The 21,675-nt window shown below is 34.5% G+C and overlaps 1 protein-coding gene across 2 annotated transcripts in view; it reads left to right on the top strand.

Moving 5' to 3' along the window:
- The first annotated feature begins 1,281 nt into the window (after positions 1-1,281).
- Positions 1,282-21,675, top strand: part of LOC120631384 (semaphorin-1A) — a 33,793-nt gene continuing 13,399 nt past the window's right edge. Inside the window, exons 1-2 of one of the 2 annotated variants that reach the window (XM_039900926.1) lie at positions 1,282-1,592; positions 17,458-17,597. In XM_039900926.1, the coding sequence (XP_039756860.1) occupies positions 17,507-17,597 (91 nt within the window). In that variant the 5' untranslated portion in view covers positions 1,282-1,592; positions 17,458-17,506. Of the gene's footprint in view, positions 1,593-16,001; positions 16,173-17,457; positions 17,598-21,675 lie in introns of those variants that run through there. The other variant, XM_039900935.1, reaches the window with a different exon arrangement.

Raw genomic sequence — 21,675 nt, 5'->3', positions numbered from 1 at the left:
TATCATGTCATATTACCGATATCTAATTACCAAATGCGCATGTAACATATACACGTGAAAACTGTTACACCACCAGTCAGTCTCGGAAAACACATGGCATGCCCGCTTGTATCATCTGACCCATTTATTCAAGCAATAATTATTCTCCTAGTAACATTATTAATTTTTAACTGAACAAAGCGAGAATTTTGGTAAAATTTCAGTTGAAATCCAACCAAATACAACTAGTCTGTTATAATTGTCACGTTTACTCGTCCTAAAAATATTTACTTATTTAATTTATAAAAGATAATTGGCTACAAAAGTCTTCTTTTTTTGGGTTGAAGCGTGAAGTCGTATTTCAACGAAGCGTTAGTTACATAACCATACTGCGAGTGGGTTCTGTGGGAGTACATTTTTATCCGTTATAAGAGTGGATTCGTTCATACAAAATAGGTACGTTTCAAACTGTCAACTTTATTCGAGCATAAGCCTGACTGTTACGATTGGTATATATTTCGTAATCAAATACGACAGCCACGCTACTGGAAAGCCTTTTTTATTGACTTTAAAAATAATATAAACTGGCGTCTCGTAAAAATAGCATTAAATCGAGCAGATGCGGCGATGAATGCAAGGGAAGCACAGTAAAGTCTTTTCAATAAAATTTCACAACCATGTGGTGTAAAAAAGCTCGTTCGTTCGGTAATCTGCCCAAGACGTAGATAATAATAAGTGTTGGCGCAGGTAGAGTCCCATGCGCTAGCACCTGACACGTCCCCTAATAACTCCGAGGCCAAGATAGAGCTTTGTATTTACTTTGTAACTATCTTCTCTTTGCTTAGATGACATCAATAGCTATGGGACTGAAGTAACCTCTAGATATTTTGAAATAAGATCATAAACGTCACGAGTATAAAGTATGTAGGTACCTTATTACATTAAGATTTATAACCATAGCTACAGGTTTTTGTGGCCACAGCAATAAAAAAATATAAAATCAGGTCGCAAGCTATCTCAAACTTTCAAGAAGCTTTTCGCTTAATTCAAACTTTATGAATGACTAACAGTTGTTCACTTCAAATGCTCCTAACTCTATGGAGACCCTAAACTGAAAGTACCTACGTTACTTTATGGCCCCTCCGAAGCGTCAACACAAACAAAAAATATGGTAAAACTGGCAACGCGTCGCAAGAAGTAAACGTGGCAGCAACGCGCTGTGCGCACGCGCATAGTAAAAGAGATAGAGAAACTGGTCGGGCAAGTTCGTGTAGCACCGCGTCCCCCGCCCCGTTTGTAGCCGCTCGCGCCAGTGTCGTAGTCGAGTGCGTTGCGGGCGTACGTTCGTGTATTGAACCAGCGGCTAACTTTGAAACCGGCGTCCAACGCCAACTGTAAACACCAAACAAGACACGTAACACCTCCGACTAGGAACCGGTCTGTGTTCAAGGAGTCCACGTTCTGTGACATCGATGTGTTCAGTGACCACTCTATCTGTGTTTCAGTCGAAATTGTGATATTTGTGTCAGTGAAAACTGTTTGTTTGTATGTGATGACCTGTATGTTGGAAAACAGTGTATTTGGATTTAGCAGACAGTGAACGTTTAATCTAGGTAGGTCCATTTTCTAATAATCTAAAGTTCAGCATGGCAGATTACGGTCAAAAGCTCTAGATGTAGAGTAGGGGAGAAACTGAGTGCATGTATTGTTGACACGCGGGTAATAACACCATCAATTTTGACTTTTTGGGATGACTCCCATAAACTGTCCTTCTTTAATACGGAAAAACTTAAAAAATAATAAAATCACAATCGTAAATATTTGTAGTCACTGGTGATCGTTCAATTTATTGCATTTCGAATGCGTAGAGGGTCTTGGAAACTGATAAAAAATTCGTCTCAAGTTTTAATCGGGATAAAAGGTTTACTTAAACAAAACACGTTAACGTATTTTGTTTATACGTAAATGTAGAATTTAACTACCGAATTAGCTAAGTAGACTAAATTGGTTTTTAGCAAAAAATCTATCTAAACACTTATATTTGTCTTTTGTGTTTTAAATATTTTATACATGGAAGTTTAACGCTCGTAAACTGAACTAGACGAAATGTGACACAGATTTAATTTGCATCATTGAGATTGATTATTCTTTATCTCGGAAAAGCAATGTTTTCTCACGATTCATTAGTATTGTAAAACAATCTTTTAATTAATACAGCCTACCTATATAGACTTTATCATGAATGAATAGTCGTTCTTATTTAAATCAAATGATTGTGTTAAATGGATATACATGAGAGCTGAAAATAAAAATATAATATACTCCGTTTTAAGTGCCATTTATTTAACATTACTACCTATGGAACAGTGAAATGAAATAGTCAAAAATTTATTATTTTATTATTTGGTTAATGGAAATCTCAGTACCATTACTGTTTGTATATATGTGTAAGGTACTTGCTCGCGAACAATTCGTACGTGACTACAACGTCTCGTTTAGTCCCAATTTTTGCAACGATATGGGGTCCCGACAGCTAGCAATTGGTGGGTCCGCTCCCCGGACACGGACGAGTCAACGCGCCGCACTCCGCAGCCGCAGGGTGAATTGTAGTCAAAAGCACGCTCTACGCCGCTTTGTTCAAAATTCATGTGTTTAACATTCATATTCTTTGAGCTTTCTTAGGCGCTGCACAAACGTAGACACTTTGATAGCAACACAAAACACAGCACTAGACACGCAGTCAATAGTTTTCGTTTGTACAACAAATAAAATGAACTGTAAATCATAGTTAGAAACTGAGTTAAGGCTATGGACCATGTATTCATCATCCGCAGCCTATTAACGTCCCACTGTTGGGCCTCGTCTCTCACAGAAGATACGGTTTCAACTAAAATCAAGTTACTAATTCCTAATTAGTCACATGAAAAGGTCTATAAATACTGCTCCTTTCAGGTTAAATAATAAATAAATAAATAAATGAATAAATAAATATACTACGACAATACACACATCGCCATCTAGTCCCAAAGTAAGCGTAGCTTGTGTTATGAGTACTAAGATAACTGATGAATAATTTTTATGAATAATATATATAAATACTTATAATATATAGATAAACACCCAGACACTGGAAAACATTCATGTTCATCACACAAATATTGTCCAGTTGTGGGAATCGAACCCACGGCCTTGGACTCAGAAAGCAGGGTCGCTGCCCACTGCGCCAATCGGCCGTCATAAGTAAATTACTATACATATTTTAAACGTGATCATCCGCGAGGATTTAGTGTTTTTTTCTAAAGAAATTACCTATTTGATTTCTTTTCATAAAACTATCTATTTCCAGGAAACAATTCTCCTTTTTGCTAAAATCTTTAAAAAGAGACACTTTGCCATGTCTTATATTTGTATAATGTCGTGGTGTCCAGTAGAAGTAGTTGGTAAAAAGACCATAGAATAACGGTTTTCTGTATGGTAGGCCGTGTTGGTATCCAAATGTGTCTACGTTTGCACAGCGCCTTACGAATAATAGACTAAAAATAATTGTCGTGTAGTTCGACAATGTACTAACGTACAAATGTACTAGAACTGAAGAGACTCGATAGTCAACAACATAAAAATTTTACTACAGTGTAAAGTAAATGTCAGCTACAATTTAAAGTTGGAACGGACTCCAACTCGAATTCAAAATAACCACATGCATAAACAAAAAGTATTGGCCATTAGGTAATCCTAATATAAATATTAAAATATAATTCGCCTAATGGCGAATTATATTTTAATGGGACCTATTCAATCGTCCCTTACCTAATGAAAAAACTGGTCAAAGACGAGTCATACAATGGAACCGAGGGTTCTGTATTTTTCAAAATGTTGATATCTGTGAATGAAAACAAGTACAATTTTGGTTTTGTACGTTAATATAATAAAATCTAAAATACCATTTATTTTCAACTTTTCACGATATTAGAAGAACTGTTAATTATACGTTAAAATCTTATAATAAAAACCCAGGTTAAAATGAATACTTAAACTCTGTTTTAGGATATGCAAGTAAGTATTTTACATTCTATTTGGTTATTCCACTATAAAGCTAAAACAGCTCAATTTGTCCTTTATAAAAAAAAAAATCTTTTCTCTTTTTTATAGGAATATAAACCACTGTTGTGTATGTAAAACTATTCCCTTGTCTTGTATTTCCCGTTCCTTGCCTCGAACTTAATACTTGTGCTTTATTAATTAGTGTTGACTTTTGACTGACCTCATAACTTAAATTATTTTTCCCGGAAATCTAATAGCTCTTGGTTTATATCCAACATGTTTACCACTAGACCACTGAGGCAATTCATCTGCTAGTATGCTTCCAAGTGCCACAAGTTATCATTAGATACGAATAGAATATAGGATTTCCACTAATACAATATTCATTAATAGTTATCGTCATTAATTGATTGTTATTCACGTGAAGTCATTATTCACTCGTTATTGATGATTACACTTGAAGTCGTCGAACGATACAAAGTTTCAGAAAATGTTAAAATCTTTGATATTTAATGTTTTACTTATCGATATTTGTATTATCTAACCTTTTTTATACTACTACCTACTTAGCTACCTACTTTGAAATAAAAAAATAATATACTATTTCTTTCTTGGTGGTTATATTGGTCTTTTTCAATAATAATCCAACGCGTTAACGTTAGAAACACGTAAAAAATCTCACGTGAGATTGGGGAATGGCGGAGGGGGTTAAATAAAATCTCACGACTACTCACCAGGGAGTATCTATATATCTATATATCTCATAGGACTGTTTTGCTTAACAATCTAATCATAATCACATACCTACTTGCCTACCACCTTCAAAACGTTACTTCACTAATTATACAGAGAAAATTATATATAGATAGGTAACTACGCCAGCGGTTAACAGAAACCACTAGTTGGAAGTCGAAGGCTGAAACTAGTTTCATTTATAAACTTGGAAGCATTAGCATTGGCAAGTCGGGCTAACAGAAATCCCAAAGGTCCGAACTACATTCATTGAACTATTGTTGTATCTTCTACATAGAGCAAAATACCTACGCTCAAACTAAGTTGGTCTTGAGCCTTACCTAGCCTATACAAATCAACCAGCGCTATCAGTAGGTACTACGTTTATTCACATGCCGTGATAGCCTTGTAGTTAAGCCTCTATTTCGGGGAGACCGAATTCGATGCCCGACTACAACTATCACAGAACTTAGAACATACAGAAACCGTGTAAACCACTAATATTAAAGCATCAAATACCACTCCACTTTAGTATGGTTTCTCGAACAAAGTGTTAGTCACTTCATACCTCCTCCATAAAAAATATATTATATATACATATATTTTTTAAACTTAAACTTCTGCACCAACCTGTTCTTTCGTTTTTCCTAACGCCAAAGGTTGTCGATGTGGAAGAGATCGCTTTAGTGGCCGCCTTTGCACGCTCTATTTTCTATTCATTGTTTACTTTCTATTCAATGTGTGTGTGCAATAAAGCTATTAAACAAACTAACCATTTAGCAGTTGACAGTTATTATTTTACCTCTAACGTTCTAAAGATTTACCATAAAATGGGGAAGATGGGAAAAAATTGTGAACTAGCAACATTCCGCGGGTTCAGGGCGTTTTCTCTATTTTGGACACATTGCACTGCATGTAATAATGGCTTAATGAGGATTCTGTATGGTCTTAATTCTATACAACTATAATTTGTCAGAGTTATAGGCGATTCAAGCAATTAAGTAGCACTTGCTATAACGAGCATAAACATCGTGAGGAAATCTGTATGTATATTATTCTGTTTATACTTTATTACTCCCTTCAATGGGTAGTTGAAATAAAGACGAAATTGGGTTTCTGTGAAGATACAAGAAACAACATTTAAAGCCCTTACTTCAGGTCTTTAAAATCGAATCATTTCTTCTTAAAATAAACTCTTAAATATCTTTTTTAAATTTCACTTGTCACTGAAAAAACATTGGTGACTTTTAGAAAAGGTTCGATATATGAACTCGAGAAAAGAGTTCTCTACATGTATGCTCGAGAGTTCTCCATAATTTTCTCAAAGGTGTATACAGTCTACCAATCCGAACATAGCCAGCGTGGTTGACTATGGCCAAAGCCGGTCATTCTCAGAGGAGAACCGAGCCCCTATAGTGTTAATGTGCTGATTATGAAAAAATGTCAAGATAAACATTGTGAAGCAACCTGCATGCCTGAGAGTTTGATTTCCTAATTTTAATAAAAGTATCGATTCATTTCATATCATAAATCACCAATCAATAGGTTAATAATATTTAAATATATATAACCAGTAACCATTTTCGAAGCGTGTGATTGGTAACGCATTCTAAACAGAACCAGTCGCTAACTGGTTTGTAAGTTAACACGACCCCAAAACACGCCTAATACCATAACCACTAGACGAGAGACAAGCCCGTTCTACTGACACGGTGAAAGCAAAGTTACCACTGACGTTCAGTGCGACCTTTAAAAAGAAACGATCAAGTATACAATCTCGAAAAATAAACTGTACGTAGTATGTACCAACGTAAGTCAACAAAATCTTATTACTAGTTTAAATCGATAATCAATAGCAGTACGCTTCGATTTATTATTTGCAATTGAAAAATACGCAATTAACCAATTAATTTATTAAACTCCGTCGAACCATCAAGACACTGATATTATAAATGTGTGTCGTATGATTTGTTTGTTCACCTTTGTCGGGCTAAACCAATATACTCAAACGTGTATAAATAGTATCGCATTTTGGAAAACATTTAGATACAAAAATCCTAGGGACACTAATCGTTTTGAAAATAACAACTCATTATCATAACATTTTTTATAACGCTCCTGCAAACAATAAATATTCTATATTCAAATATCTTTTAATTATTAATATTAAGAAATATTTTACTATAGTACATAACATACTTACTTGTATATTATGTACTATAGTAATTTGAGGTAAGTAGAAAAGTGTGGTAGGATACTTCATTATTTTCTTGAGCTTCAGTTGACCCCATATCGGGGACTATCTTTCCTAACCTATTTAATGTAACTTTATAGTGATAGTGGCTTAAGAATATGTAGTAGATACCCTACTATGTTGATGATTCACTGAAGCGATTCCTTCCGCGCAATTTATAAATAGCAGTATATACTTAAGTAACAATTACTACGGTTAGGAAACGAAATATGTAATGAATGAGCACATTATCAACATCCTGGGTTATTGCGCGTATATCACGACGTGTCAAGATACTGGAAATTGTTGGCATAAATATATCAGGGCAGTGTCAAGCACACTACTTAAACGAAAATATGACTTGTAAAAAAAATTAAAAAAAAAACTGTCATGTTAAGCAATCAGCTAATGTGTAATTAGGATTAATTACAGAGTAAAGAAAAAAAATTCGGTTAGCCCAAACAACGGAAGTAGGTAGTACAATTTACAATTGGCTGATAACAAAATACAAGCACGAGCCAAAAAAATTAAAACATTATTGGTTTGATTTAATTGTACGTCATCATATCAGCCTGCGGAAGTCTGCGGCTAAGAATAGACATTTCCCAAAAAGCGTATACACAACCGTTACAAAGTCTAAGTCAAATATTTCTTTATTCAAATAGGCACATACGAAGATGGCACTTTTGATGCGTTGATTACATACAAAATGTGTACATAGTTGTGAGTTGTGATAACTACATTCGTAAACTTAAAACTAAAGCTACGTAGAGAAAAGAGGCGCCGTGGTCTAAGAAGAAGCCCACAAAAAACTTAGCCGGGAGTTCTTTTAGTTATCACCATCTCACATTGTCATTTGAAAACATTTAAGAAGCAACCTGGTTAGAGCAATAGTTCACACTCAAGCTTTTTTATCGTTTACGCAATCCTTTGTACTATAGTAGGACTTTTCTATAAGCTTTCGCTTAATACAAACTTTGAACTTTTCAAGAGACATCCCCAAGACTTAAACCGGTTATTTACTGTAAAATTGTATACAATTTCCTTTAAATGAATTGCTTATTTTGTCTAGTATAGTGTATTGCACTGCAAGTTTATTAGTCTTCATCATCCAACCAGTGAGAGTCGCAGGGTGGGATGCAACCCGTCACTTTCTTTATGTCATCAGTCCATCGTTCTGGAGGGAATTCCACATTACGCGTGCCTGTTTGTGGTCTCCAGTTTAGGATTTTTCTGGTCCATCGGCCAGAGCTACTTTGGTTATCGTCCAGATCTCTCCGTTTCGAATTATATCCTACACAGGTAATAATATAAAATACTCTTCCTATAAAAGGTAGTCTATATTGACGATCTCCATTAAATCCTTTTCGAATCCTAACACGTATGTAGTATTCCACTATCCACTGCACGTTCGTTGATATACTCGTGTATATGCCATACATTTCACGCGTGACGTCGCCAGAAGCTGTAATAAAAATAAATTATGCGCTTGATATAGGTAAAAAATGCTACATGCTTTTATGTACGTATTGTCCACAATCTCAGTGGATTTTTCATGCAAATGATATAAAAGGTTGATGCCACTATTAATATAAATGGTAAAGCCATTTAAACTGACGACCTCAACAGTACGGCAATGGTATTTATTCTAATCTAGGTAAAACAATTTACAATATAATGGCAAGACCTTAATAAATCGACTTACTTAGGGTGATTTGTGCACAGGTTCTACTTTACCATAATAATATTTTACAGAAGTGCTTGTTTTATATCCATCCGAATATTATAAATTTGAAAGTGTGCTTGCTTGTTTGTTTTTCCTACGTTTGCCTCCACCAGTGCATCGATCTTCACCTAATTTGGCAAACATAAAGTTAGCATTCTTTAATATAATTCTGTCATAACCATAAAATAGGGACTAGACCATAGGAATTTTGATATCGAAAAAACACCCGTTAAAAGTTCACGAGGAATTTTAAAAATAGCTTAATTCAATTATGCACGGCTACACAGGCTCACAGCTAAACCGACCTAAGCGAAATTTCGCATGCCGATAGAAAAAAAATATCCGGAAAAACTTTCTTTCGGCTTTATAATATTAGTATCTATAGATTAAAGGCACACAGAGTTTTAGTGCCCAACCAACAGGGTGGTAGTCGTCAGGGAATTTCTCTTTAAAAACAAAGGGCCGAAGCCCTAACCGCTAGGCTATCACTGCTCCAACCCTTAATCGTTGCCAAGTATAGGTACTAGGTACATATGATAACCACAGCTTCCCGCATACCGTGGGATCGGTAGGTCGTAGCACCACAGCCGCCGCTGCGGGCTCGGATGTCAACCGCATCTACATAATTATAGGTCTGCCTTGGTCACGCTATACGCATGCAAGCGTAATCCGGTTGAGAAGCCGATATAAAACTCGCTTTAGAGTGGGAAACTTTGCGTTTGCGTAGCTCCTTTTTTTAGAACTCGAATCAATCGCAACTGATGTTAACGAGAGTGAAATACAGATTGATCGACACGGGTATGCATTAAACAGGCAGATGTAGTGTGTAGATGTAATAAACAATAGTCTAGGGTAGTGATAAAAGAGCGAAAGTCCCTTTTCACTTTTCAGCTATGTAGTTCTATAACATTTTAAGTTAATGTAAGTAAATTTAAACGATTAAAAAAAATCATACCTTTAGTACCAGTAGTAACAGTTTCTAGGATAAAATATTAATGGGATGAAACAAAGTAATTAAATTTGCTTACGGACTTCAGGGATAACGAAGGTAGAGTTTATCATTAAATATAAACGTGTAGGTACTTTATTTTGTGTTTTGTAATAAATACGCTTGCCCCTGCAGATAAATTAACAAAAAAATGGGGTCTTAACGCTATTCTGACATACCGTCATGTTATAAATGAAAGAAAATTATTTTGTAACCATAAAACTAGGTATCTTTAACAGGTGGTAAAACGAAACAAACTAAAGAATCTTTATCATCTTCACCTTTAGGTAATCTACTATCAAAAATGCTTGATTTTCGCATTTAAATTTGATGTCCTAACCTCCTTCATCATAATTTAAAAAAATGTAGACTGCTTGAAGGTATATAATGTTAAAAAAAAAAACAATTATTGATGAATTTATACAAAACATACCAAACATTTTTAAGCTGGTTATTCTTGGCTGGTTATTCTAGGCTTCGTTCAAATAAACAAATTATAATAATGAGCTTGAATACCTAGCTATTTTTAAAATCACTATCGGTTATGCTATCTTTGTATTCACTTTTTAGAATAGACACTGACAGCATTTTAGCCTAATAAATAGGCACTATAATACATAACCAAAACCTGACGATCATGGAATGTCCTTCTACCAGTAACGTGACAAAATCCAGCAAGTCTATGTGTACATATTTATGATACAATAGCAGCGTTACTCCTTTCCTTAAATATGCATTCAAATGTCTTCGTTACTTTATATTCAGCGTTTGTGATATATAATACGTCTTCCGTTCAGTTGTACATTTCGTTTAATATTTAAGTAGTCTTTTCTCAGTTCTTATTATTTCAAATGGTGGTTGACTCTTGACTTTTCCCTAGTAATATTTTTAAGCAAAATTTTCTCTCATAAACTTTCATCACCTGTTTAAGTTGTATTACAGAAAATGCTTTTGTAAAGGCAGTTTATTAAAAACTATTAATTTAACACCTACGTAATGTAACCTTCAAAAACCTCTAATCAACTTAAGTGGTGGTTTTTACTGGATAGGTACCAAGATGTTATAAGGAACCTACTTTCTAAATTTGAATGTTAGGGACATTCAAATTTAGAAAGAAGGTCGCAAGGAATCACGCATTTTACCTCTCATTTCTTCGTTCACCTCCATTTCACATGAAGGTGGATATCCGCAATTAAAAGTACCCTACCTGTAAAAAGCCTTTCAAAAACGTCGCAGTCATTCCAAAAATTATTCCAGATAAACTGACAGACGGAAAGAAACTTATAAAACGTAAGTTTTAGTAAAATTATCGTGTTATCTAAATTCTTATTAAGATCGGAGTTATTTCGAAATCACAATTTTAATTCCATTAATATCTTAAATATTTGTTTAATGTAAAAGTTTTTTCACAAAAGTATCATTATTCATTATATAGTGCTTATGACTTTGAAGTACTTATTTTAATTTTAGATTATAGACATTAATTACCTACGTTTTATTTGAGTACTTAAAATCACTTTTTAACTTTCACCGTTAAATTATTTCCAGGTTTTGAATAATTGTTTTCAAGCAATTGCTGGACTTACCAATGACCGTCTCGATTTACTCTCATTTTAATTCATAACTATTTACTTATAATTAAAACCATATTATCGAGTAGGTAAGTAAAGGTATCGATGTTTGTAATAACAGCTCCTTTGTTAAGGCAAGTAATTGTTCCGCCAGATCAAGTGACGATAGGTTACAGGTTTGCGGGCGTAATGTAACGCAGACCGGGGAATTAACTTAGCTAACCAGTATCGGACTCAGTGGGGGGCTAAAGGGCTCCAGCCTCCCCGAAAATAATCTTATTGTACCCCTTACAAATGTCAAATTAAACCTGGTACTATACGTCTTACTACGAAACTACAATTAAAATTAGAAAATCTATAAGTATATGGTTTGACTTCTATACATGGTTAATTTTACTAACATTCAGTGAGATACCTAGCGTTCTAAGTTATTGAAGAATTTGCAAAACGTTAGGTATACAAGTATTCCAACTTTACGAAAAAAAATCTATATCTTCCTACCTACTTCTGTTTACCTTGGCAAAGCTTACAATAATAATATGCCTTTATGGAATTGTACTGTACTTCGGGACAGCGTACTAAATATGCTGATGAGTATTAAAGAAATATTGGCAAATAAATATACAATGCAGTCAGTGCATAATAAAAAGTTTTTTTAAATAAAAATAAGTATGTATATGTTTATGTAACGAATAATCTTTTAAATCTTTCCATGAAATACATAGGAGGAATACTGAAATATTGTTAAGTCTACTCATAATCGAAAATCCATAATCCGCTACTGTGCACTGTAGCTAACTATGCCAAAGCCGTTAGGTGTGCGTCGTTATTCTATCGAATAACTATTTTAGGCACAGGGTGAATCTGAAAGTTCAATAAAGGGTAGGAAATATTACATTATACACGCCCCCGGTTCCTTTTGTGTGACATCTGCACAACGCGGCCTGCCTCATGGCCCGCCTGCTGTTACATTAAAATCTTACAACCCTTTTTGATATTGCATTAAGTGAATAACGTTAAATGCACATTTATCTATTCATTTATACGTAATGAATAAGCAGAAGTGGCGTCGGGTTTTCTATTGTGTCTATCACTTATGGATGGTCACGATAAGAACTGTTAATAAAAACAAACATTATTAGAGTACATCAGTATCAGTTATTATCAATAACACGCATTTACACACATACATGTAGTGGGTGTACCTATGTGTGTATTTACCTGGGTCACAGTTGATTGTGGAAAAAAACTAAATCGACAACCATCTATTGTTTGTCTGTGTAATAAGTTATACTTCAAACACCAGGTATGTTTGTAATAAGCTTATTGCACTCTTTAAAAAAGGACGAAATAAATACAAATATATAAAATTTTATAGGCGTAGGAACAAAAAGGCAGTTAGTAAGGTCGAATTAAAAAATACATCGTAATCTGTTTAGATTTGACGGCAATGGAGGGTGAAAATCGCCGAAAAAAATTTACGTTACTTTGATGACTTAAGAATAAAAAGCGATTGTTTTATCTGCATATAGTATGCGGAAGGCATAAAAATAATTTGTGGAATTGAGTATACGTTTTTATAATATGAATCCTAAGGTATTTTTGACATCGTCATTATCATTTCAAGGGTTTTGGCCGTAGCTGGTCAAGTGCGGGTGCAAGGCATAACAATTTTTTAAAACACATTTATTACGACGTACTTACTATACAATAATTGATGATTAATGGCACCACTTCCATCACTTAGAAGATAGAATAATAATCGTTAAATTATACATAAGTAGGTGTTGTTGTAAAAAACAACTGCTTAGTTCCTTGGCGTTACTTCTCCGTAGGATTTGCCTTCTAAAATAGCGGTAGACTTACTGCAGACCGACAAACTTGAGGTTTCAAAAGAGAATAACTTTTAAGGTGAGCCTACACGATATAAATGAATTAAGATTTTTTCTTAATCTGATAAAGAGAAGTGACTAAATTCTCACGTCTAGTTCATTAAATTCCCAGACAGAGCATTAAAGAGATGTCCACATAAAGAGGTAAACGTACAGTAAATTGCCTGATGAATAAAAATAAATAAAAAAAGATACTCGGTTAAGTTTCTCACGACCACGAAGATAGTCAACGTAAAAACTAGAATGGGAGGATTCCGAAGCTCGATGCATACGGGATGATCGGTCTCGTCGTATGAAGGAATTATCGCCAACCGAGAGAATTTATTTTGCATGCTCTGAATACAAAATAATCCGTTTACTGACTTTGGTGGCCGGTTACATTTTTAATAACATCCGATGCAAAAGAATGGGTATTTGGTATAAAACGTTGGTCACGACGTTGCTTCGACATAGACTTACTGTAAGATTTGTTTTTTAAGGTTTCCATCAGTCTAATGTTTTCCACTAATAACTGTTATATATAAAGCATACCTACATCAAAATGCCCCGCATGCGCATGGTACATTATCATTATGCGAACGTGATAAATTATTATTATCATTGCCTTCAGCGTATTAGTCAACTTCTTTGCCCCTGCTCTAGAGGTCTCTTCTTTTATAGCAGAAAGAGTTTTAGACCTGAAAACCTACACGCTGCACAATTCCGGGTAAGCGGCCTTTTAAAATGGCTACATCACACCAACCCATTACCGGCCCACTACAGAACAGAAGGGGTTTAGGCCGTTGTCCAGCACGCTGGCGCAGTGCGGATTGGTGGACTTCACACACCTTTAAAAACATTATGTAGGACTCTTAGGCATGCAAGTTTGAAGCAAGATGTTTTTCTTACTTAAAACGCACGTAATTTTGAAAAGTTAGAGGTGCGTGCTGGGATTTGAACTCGGCCCCCCGAAAGTGAAATTGAGCTCCTACTCAATGCGCTATTACCGCTACAATGATAATATGTCATAATCACCACTACCTTGCTCTGCTTGGTGCGGAGTGGATGACAGCAATTTTCTAACTACGGGTCGATACTGGAGTTCCCTGGCAGAAAAAAACCCAGTGCCTGACAACTTTTCCTAATAAAATAGACTAAAGCTACGGCGGAATAAGTAAATTTAAACAGTTTTAGTTTTACTAATTCCACTTGCTGCAGTCATCTTCGTAACACAGTAGCCTGTCATAGTCTTTTAGGTATTTTATACAATTTTAAAGTCATTGTCATATTGTTTTCATGTTCATTTTTTTTCCATCATAATACTAGTCACATTAGCAAACTGACAGTTAGTTTAGCTGTTATGTACCTATGCAGTTCGGCTACGTAGGGAATACGTACCTACCTTAATAATTTATTAAAACATACAAAATAACCAATATTACATTTTTCTCTTCATAGCTACAAAACTCTTCTTTAATAAACATTTACAGGCACCTTACTATTTAAAACCGAAACTTACTTAATGCAGAACGTACCTACCTACACTTTACAGCATCGCCTGTGGCATGCTCGGATATATGCTGGGAATTATCGCCAAGTGTGCAGATTTATCTCACATGTTCAGAATACGGAATAGAACTTAAGCTACCTACTGAAAAATATAATACATTGGCTGCGTATTAGCTTCTGTATATTCTCCACTTTTATTTCATTATTATAAATTCAAAAGTTGCTGAACTACAAACAAAATATTTACCGTTTATCCATTCATTCATAGTATTAAGAGGTTTTTTTGGGCTAAAACGTATCTTAAATATATCAAGTTTAATCAAAAACGACTGATTTCAGTGCAAAGAAGTAATATCAAAATTTCCTTTTAGATTGCAAGAGAAACCGTATATTTTCCGGCATAAAAAAAAGACTTTGTCTGCCTGAAATTATTTCCATGCGAAAATTTACATCACATTTCGCGTTTAAAATTAAAAGTATCATATGGTATATATCTTCCAAGATTCCAACATATATTACAGGCAGGTACTTAATTAAGGTCCGCTTTTTATTCAAACCCATATTTGACATGCAACCAGTTTTTACGCTGAGTGATTCTGATAGCCATCTGACCTCCGCAACCGGTTAGCGCTAAACGAGTAACGTAAAAACTCAACTTTTTTCTTTTTCCTTAACTTAATCCAGTTCAGACTCTGTGTAACTTTCACTAACGTAAACAATGTGTAGCGAATAAATTATCAAATTGGAATTACTAGTAGGTACGTAACTACGTCGTGAGAAAGATAATGTAAAGCTTAGTATGCACAATACAAGCAGGGTAGGGTGGGTTTATGCTTTGGAACTCTCTCATCCATTGCAGCCCAGCAGGATGACAATTAGGCTAAAGATTATGATGATGATGTCTGAACGCATGTACAGGCAGTATGTAAAAGTACAAGATATCTTTATTAATTTGGTAGCAATCCAAATCAGGTTAGGTCGGCGTAGGTCCGGTCCTTTGTATATAAGGGTCCCATTCGTGTCCAATGACTGGACCCAATTAATTTATCATGATTCACTTCATGGTTTCACGTTTCCGTTTCATGTTTCATGATCATTTTTCGCCACCGAGCCTCAAACAGTTATCCATAAAATTAACCATTTTCTTACACGCCTACATTAATTTCCTTTCATATCATTTAGTAGTACCAGTGTAGTTGAGGTATATAAGTAGTTCAAGTTTGTTTACTCACCATAGATAGCCATAAAATGTTGTGATAACACTATTATCTGTGAGTAACCATTAGCGAGTAAATAATGATAAAACGTGATATCGAGTTTTTTCTTTGTAGTCCATCAGGCAGGTGCTTTCTACTTGCTGCAGTAACTTCTCAAACAAGTTATCAACCGGTCGACACAGACACAGCGCATAATTTGACAACATCAGTTGTTGTTGTAATCCGGATACTGAAATAATGCCTTCCTGAAGTCTGTCAGTTGGTCATACAAAACTATAATAAACGTACTTTTGCATCCTACAAAGGTATGTCAACCGTTTATTGTCAACGTACAAACATGCCCGACAGTTCTGTATAATGTTTTCAAAGCCCTAACAAATCTGGACTTGGCCAGCGTGGTGGAATACGGCCTTACCATTCAGAGAGGAAACCCGTGCTCTGTAGTGGGAAGGTAAGGGTTGGAGAATGATAAATCGGTATTAGAATTTGAGCTTTCAAGTCTATGCATAGTTAATTTAAAAACAAGGGAACACAAACTGAAAATAGTCAAATTCACGCGTGTAATACCTTGTATTGCAAAGTTCAACATCATACTTCTTTTTAATTTTATTGGTAACAATTATATAAATAGCAATTTCCCATATCATAAACAACAGGATATTTCAGCTTTATATCATAGGTAACTATCATTTTCAACTAAATCATCAGTACCTTTTAAAATTATTGAAGACACTATATCCTTCCAAGGGGTTAACATTAATAGAAACTTCAAGCAACGTACCAAACGTTTCAGGTAGCCTCTTTCATTTATTACAAGCCACTTGAACGATTAGATATGTATTTATTAAATTTATCATTTAAGCCAACGCTGACATAGTTACAGGTTATTCTCATTTGATATAAATAATCTTGTCTGACAGTTGAATCGCTCGTCGAGAATTGCCTACAGTTAAAGATAGAGCTCTAACTGCTACGTATTTTACTGAAACTCATGGACTGAGTAAACATTGATTAGTACAAACGTAAACAGTAATTAGACCTTATAATGTATTTGCAATTTCAAGTTTATTATACTTTTCTTTAACATTCTTTAAACAACTGTGTATTTATGACAATTTTCTAAATAAAACATACGAAAGTAACAATGTAGATAGTTAAACATACCTATCCTACGTTGGTACAAATTTTAGAGTTCTAATAATTAATTTTTTTGTGTAATCAGGTTCTTTTTTTGACATAAAGTATTTTGCTATACTTCATTGTTATTATCTAGAGATCAATATATTTCATTTACCAATCTTCTTACGTAATTTTACTTCGGACGTTCTCACAGGGCGTTATCTCCCTTAATTTTAACAATTCTCATAAATTTCTATTACCCAGACTATTTCTTGTTTCTATCGCATGTGTAACTGATACTGACGATATTAATCAAAGCACGAAGGCAAAGATAATTGTATTATTATCGCAAGGGAAAATAGATTATGAGTATATGGTGATAGAATTAGAATAAATTTGAGTAGCATAAAATTTGGTGAAAAAAAACGTAGCATTTATAAAAATGATCATAAATCCTTTTTTTTGTTACAGGGGAGGCAGTTGCAATGGCGGCTTTAGCAATGTATCGGTTATAAACAATATGGCCGTCGCCCGCGCGGTCCTGGTTTTGCTAGCATCCACTGCACAAGCGTGGATGCCCGATGCCAATGCAAGAATCCATGTCAAATATGGTAAGTGTGTTTATTTCATTTCAAACTAAGTTTACACAGTAACACCCAATTAGGGGTATAGGATCAATATAACTCGCATACCCCTAACAGGTAAGCCCGTTCACAACTTAGCCTCCATCATCACTTAGCAGCAGGTAGATAATATTGGAGTCAAGGACTAACCTCGTAGTGGAATAAATATAAAAAAGAAAGCGCAAAAAATTTAACACCGCCAAAAGTGGAATCATGTAGATTCCAAAACTGATGAAAGGATTTTTAGTATTTCATAATAATTGTATGAGCTTTATTACGACGATTTAAATGAGCTCGGTACAACCCATGTAAACTATTTACAAGTGTAAAATAGATATTTTACACCTAAGTAAAACGGTATAATCAGACCGCGATAAAAAACAGCTGAGAACCATCTCACGTAAACGAGAGCCCTGATTATTATATAACTTAATTCAGGTCTACGACATTCTAATAATGCCTTCCTGCCTTCCTTCCAAAGAACACAAGTGTGATAGTAAACGTCAACAAAAATAGGAGCTCTTCTAAATCTAAAGAAACAGAAACTCTCTATTCGTGAAAGGGATCACGTCTGCGTCATTGGGATCGGAAATGCTTTAGTATAAAAAGTTAAACATTCTCAATCCCAACGACCTTACGATTAGTATTATTAGAGCTTTTTGTGACAGACCTCGTCCAGAGAAGTAATACCGCTATGCTTTTTTCTACCGTCAATTAGGTGTAATTACAGGCTTTTCATCTACGCCTCAGATTACACAGAACGGCACTTTGCTGGACGTATTCTCTGCAAGCCCTGCGAGGTATTACTCTATTTAAAGGCGATGGTTTTTCAGTTACCATCAGGTGGGCCATCTTCATGGTTCGTAAATAATTACTATATAAAGAAAGACAAAACTTACTTTTAAAACAAAAAGATTCATTTAATTACAAACGTTGAGCCCTAGTCTGTGAAACGAAGAAATAATATACAGTAACAGTTGGTAAATGAAAAGTAAATGTTAGGGGAACATAAAAGAGAACGCCTGCCAACGCCAGTCGGGTGATCAGTCGTATTTACGATCCATTCCACTTAATTCCCTACGTTGAAACTACTGTTAAGACACTTTAGTAGTGTCCCGGCTCCTACCCTAACTAACCTACAAAAGCAGTTTTGTATTCCAAGATATGTTGTGAAAGTAATTAATATTACCTACAGATAAAGCTAAATTTTTAGCTATTATAAAGACATTTACATCTTACCGAAAATCAACTAAAAAAAAAGCGGGACATCGTTGTTTGTTTTGTAATAAAATTATATAATTGTTAAACATTTAAATGGGTAGGAACATCCTACCCATTTAAATGTTTAACAATTTGACAGAGCTATTAAAGCATCAGCCACCAACCACTGCATCATCACCTAATAGGTTATAACATAGCAGAATATTGTCCAGTTATAGCACAAACCTACAATAGTAATCGTAATCATAATCGTCAAAATTTTACCGGTATTCCAAAGATTACTGAAATACATAACTCAAAAAAAGTTTACGCATTTAATATTTGAGCCGTGCATTATTAAATTGCATAGACCTAAATATTATTGTTTTTAATACCTGCACAAAAATAGGATATCAATACGAAAACTCTACACAAACAACTGTTTGAACAGAAAGACCTAAAATTAAGAACCTAAGTGGTAAAACGTTCCTAATATAATAGACAACGCTTCATGGCGTTCTGTGAGCGGTCTTATGAAGGACCAACTAATAGATAAGACTTAAGTTAACAAGCTCAATTACAGTTGCGGCGTTAATAATAACAACTCAATTGAAAAGTGCGCGTTAATATTAATTCACTCAGTTTAAAATAAAATATATTCTTTTTTCTACTTTTGGTTTACATAAAGTAGTTACTTTGCTTTAAATCGTATCAAATATATGTAAAAAAAATTACATTACGTTTTTCGACTATTTGTGTATGCGTCTAATCTAGTCCGTGATCTCAATTATTTACACACTGGACTGTCTGTCTGGCAGTCTTAAATAAATGACAGCTCAAATGGTGTCCCTAATTGTAGTACTAATTGTGAAGTATCACTGGTACTTACAAATAATTGGTTTTCAGCAATTCTCATATTAGTTCCTTGAACACTTATTTCAAATGATGTATATAAGCAGGCGTTACTTTGCGGAATTCCATGATTTACTTACAATGAAAATTTCACGACATTAAAAAGTTTCTCGGCAATGTACCTACTTTCTATTCTTTTATACAGTTGAGAGTACATTGCCGAAGATTTGTTTGGTGTGCAGTATAAATATTGGAGAAATTATAAATTACACCGTAAAGATTCTGTTGTATTTCGCGGAATATAGAAAATTAAGCATAATTTTCATTGTATACTTATTTAAAAGCGTACATTGCCAAAATCGTATCAATGATTAGAAGACAAAACCTAAGTGACAGCATCCAGTCACGTGGTAATTAATAACTATTAGAGATCAGTGCTTCTTGTATAATATGAGCTTAATTCTAACGTACAAGACATATCGACTTTACCTTTCTATTAAAAGGTATCGGCACGGCTAGATGACGTTTGACATATTTAGAATATGTCAGTGTCATCGAGCATTGAGTAATGATATCAGTCATTGAGTAATACCATCAGTCATTGTAACAATTAAGTCGTATCTCTAACATAGTCAGTTGGTTTTATCATATGTTTTTGTATACAAAAAAAATAAAAAGAATAAATTAAAAAATTACCTTTTATTTGTAAGAAACCTAACGATTACATTGTAATATTATTATTTTGCAACCATTTTAACAATACGTCCACTGCACAAAGAATTGTTACTAAATCCGACGGGCAGTATTCGAAGGGGTTAAACCAGGCCGCAAAATGCAGGTCAAGTCATTTCTTGCGGTTTGTTAAGTCGCCGGCTTAAACCACGACAGTTCGTAGATCTTTTTGACACTAACGAAAATCCTAAACTTAATATATTTTAACCCATAAATATTCTCTTTCACAAATAATTTATATTTATTAGTATAAATTTAAAATTATGTATTACATACACAAAAATGTGCTAACAACTGCAAATCGTTATAGGTATACAAGACACTTACACACTATAACCAAAAATTTGTTTAAAAATTTCGCGCTCTCTTTTTGTCGTAAAAATTCGCGCTCTCTCTATATAAACACTGAATTTTTTTTACAATATTCTGTTAAAAGAGGGGAACATCAAAGACCCTGGGTCCTAAAAGTAACTTGCTTTGAACGAACCCTCCAATAAAAAAGTGATGCCATGCACCCAGCGTCCATGTTTTAATATTGTAAATGATTGATGTGAACATGAGAATATTGCTGACAAAACAATAGCAATCAAACACACGTCAGAAAAGTATGCTGTGATATTTTGAAAGCCTAAAACATGCTCCGGCGCATTATTAGCAATATCGAAAGTTCTTCTAGTGAGCATTTGCCTTATTTTTTTGCGTTCCCGCCTACGCGGTTACGATGCGATTATTTAATTAGGCTTGTAAAAACAGCTGATTCCATTTATAATGGATTACAAATGTTATATTGCAAAACATGCACGACTAGTCCAAGTTGTTGCTCTGTTGCTCCGGGCCTCTTAATAACACAGACTCTATTTTTTGTCTCTCAAGCCACAAGCCCACAACACCATTAGCATTATGTTTTGGCAACGAAATAATTCTTGGAGGTTTTGTAGGCATGACGAATGTCGAGTACCTACGAATACATACACTGTGTGTACATTTATTAATCACAATATGTGGTTGTATCTATGGATTCCTTGGTCGTATCTTAATTATATATATGTAGTGTTTGATGATCGTTACAAGAACGTTAGCTATATACTGCACAGTCGTTTCATTAACTTAATCCATAGAAGCTTAAAATGGTTAAGAGGAGCTAGGAATACTTGACATGTCTTCTGTTGCATTTTTCAGTATCATAAGTAAAAAATAAGGAAAAAAGGGTTGATACAATAATTATTCCTTTAATTAAGTGATTATTGGTACTATATTCCCTACCAAACAAATAATTTTTCTA

The sequence above is a fragment of the Pararge aegeria genome, chromosome 2 (genome assembly GCF_905163445.1).
Source record: "Pararge aegeria chromosome 2, ilParAegt1.1, whole genome shotgun sequence".
In the NCBI taxonomy this organism is placed as follows: domain Eukaryota; kingdom Metazoa; phylum Arthropoda; class Insecta; order Lepidoptera; family Nymphalidae; genus Pararge; species Pararge aegeria.
The sequence above is the reverse complement of the archived record's forward strand: the minus strand, read 5'-3'. Positions and strand labels throughout refer to the sequence as shown.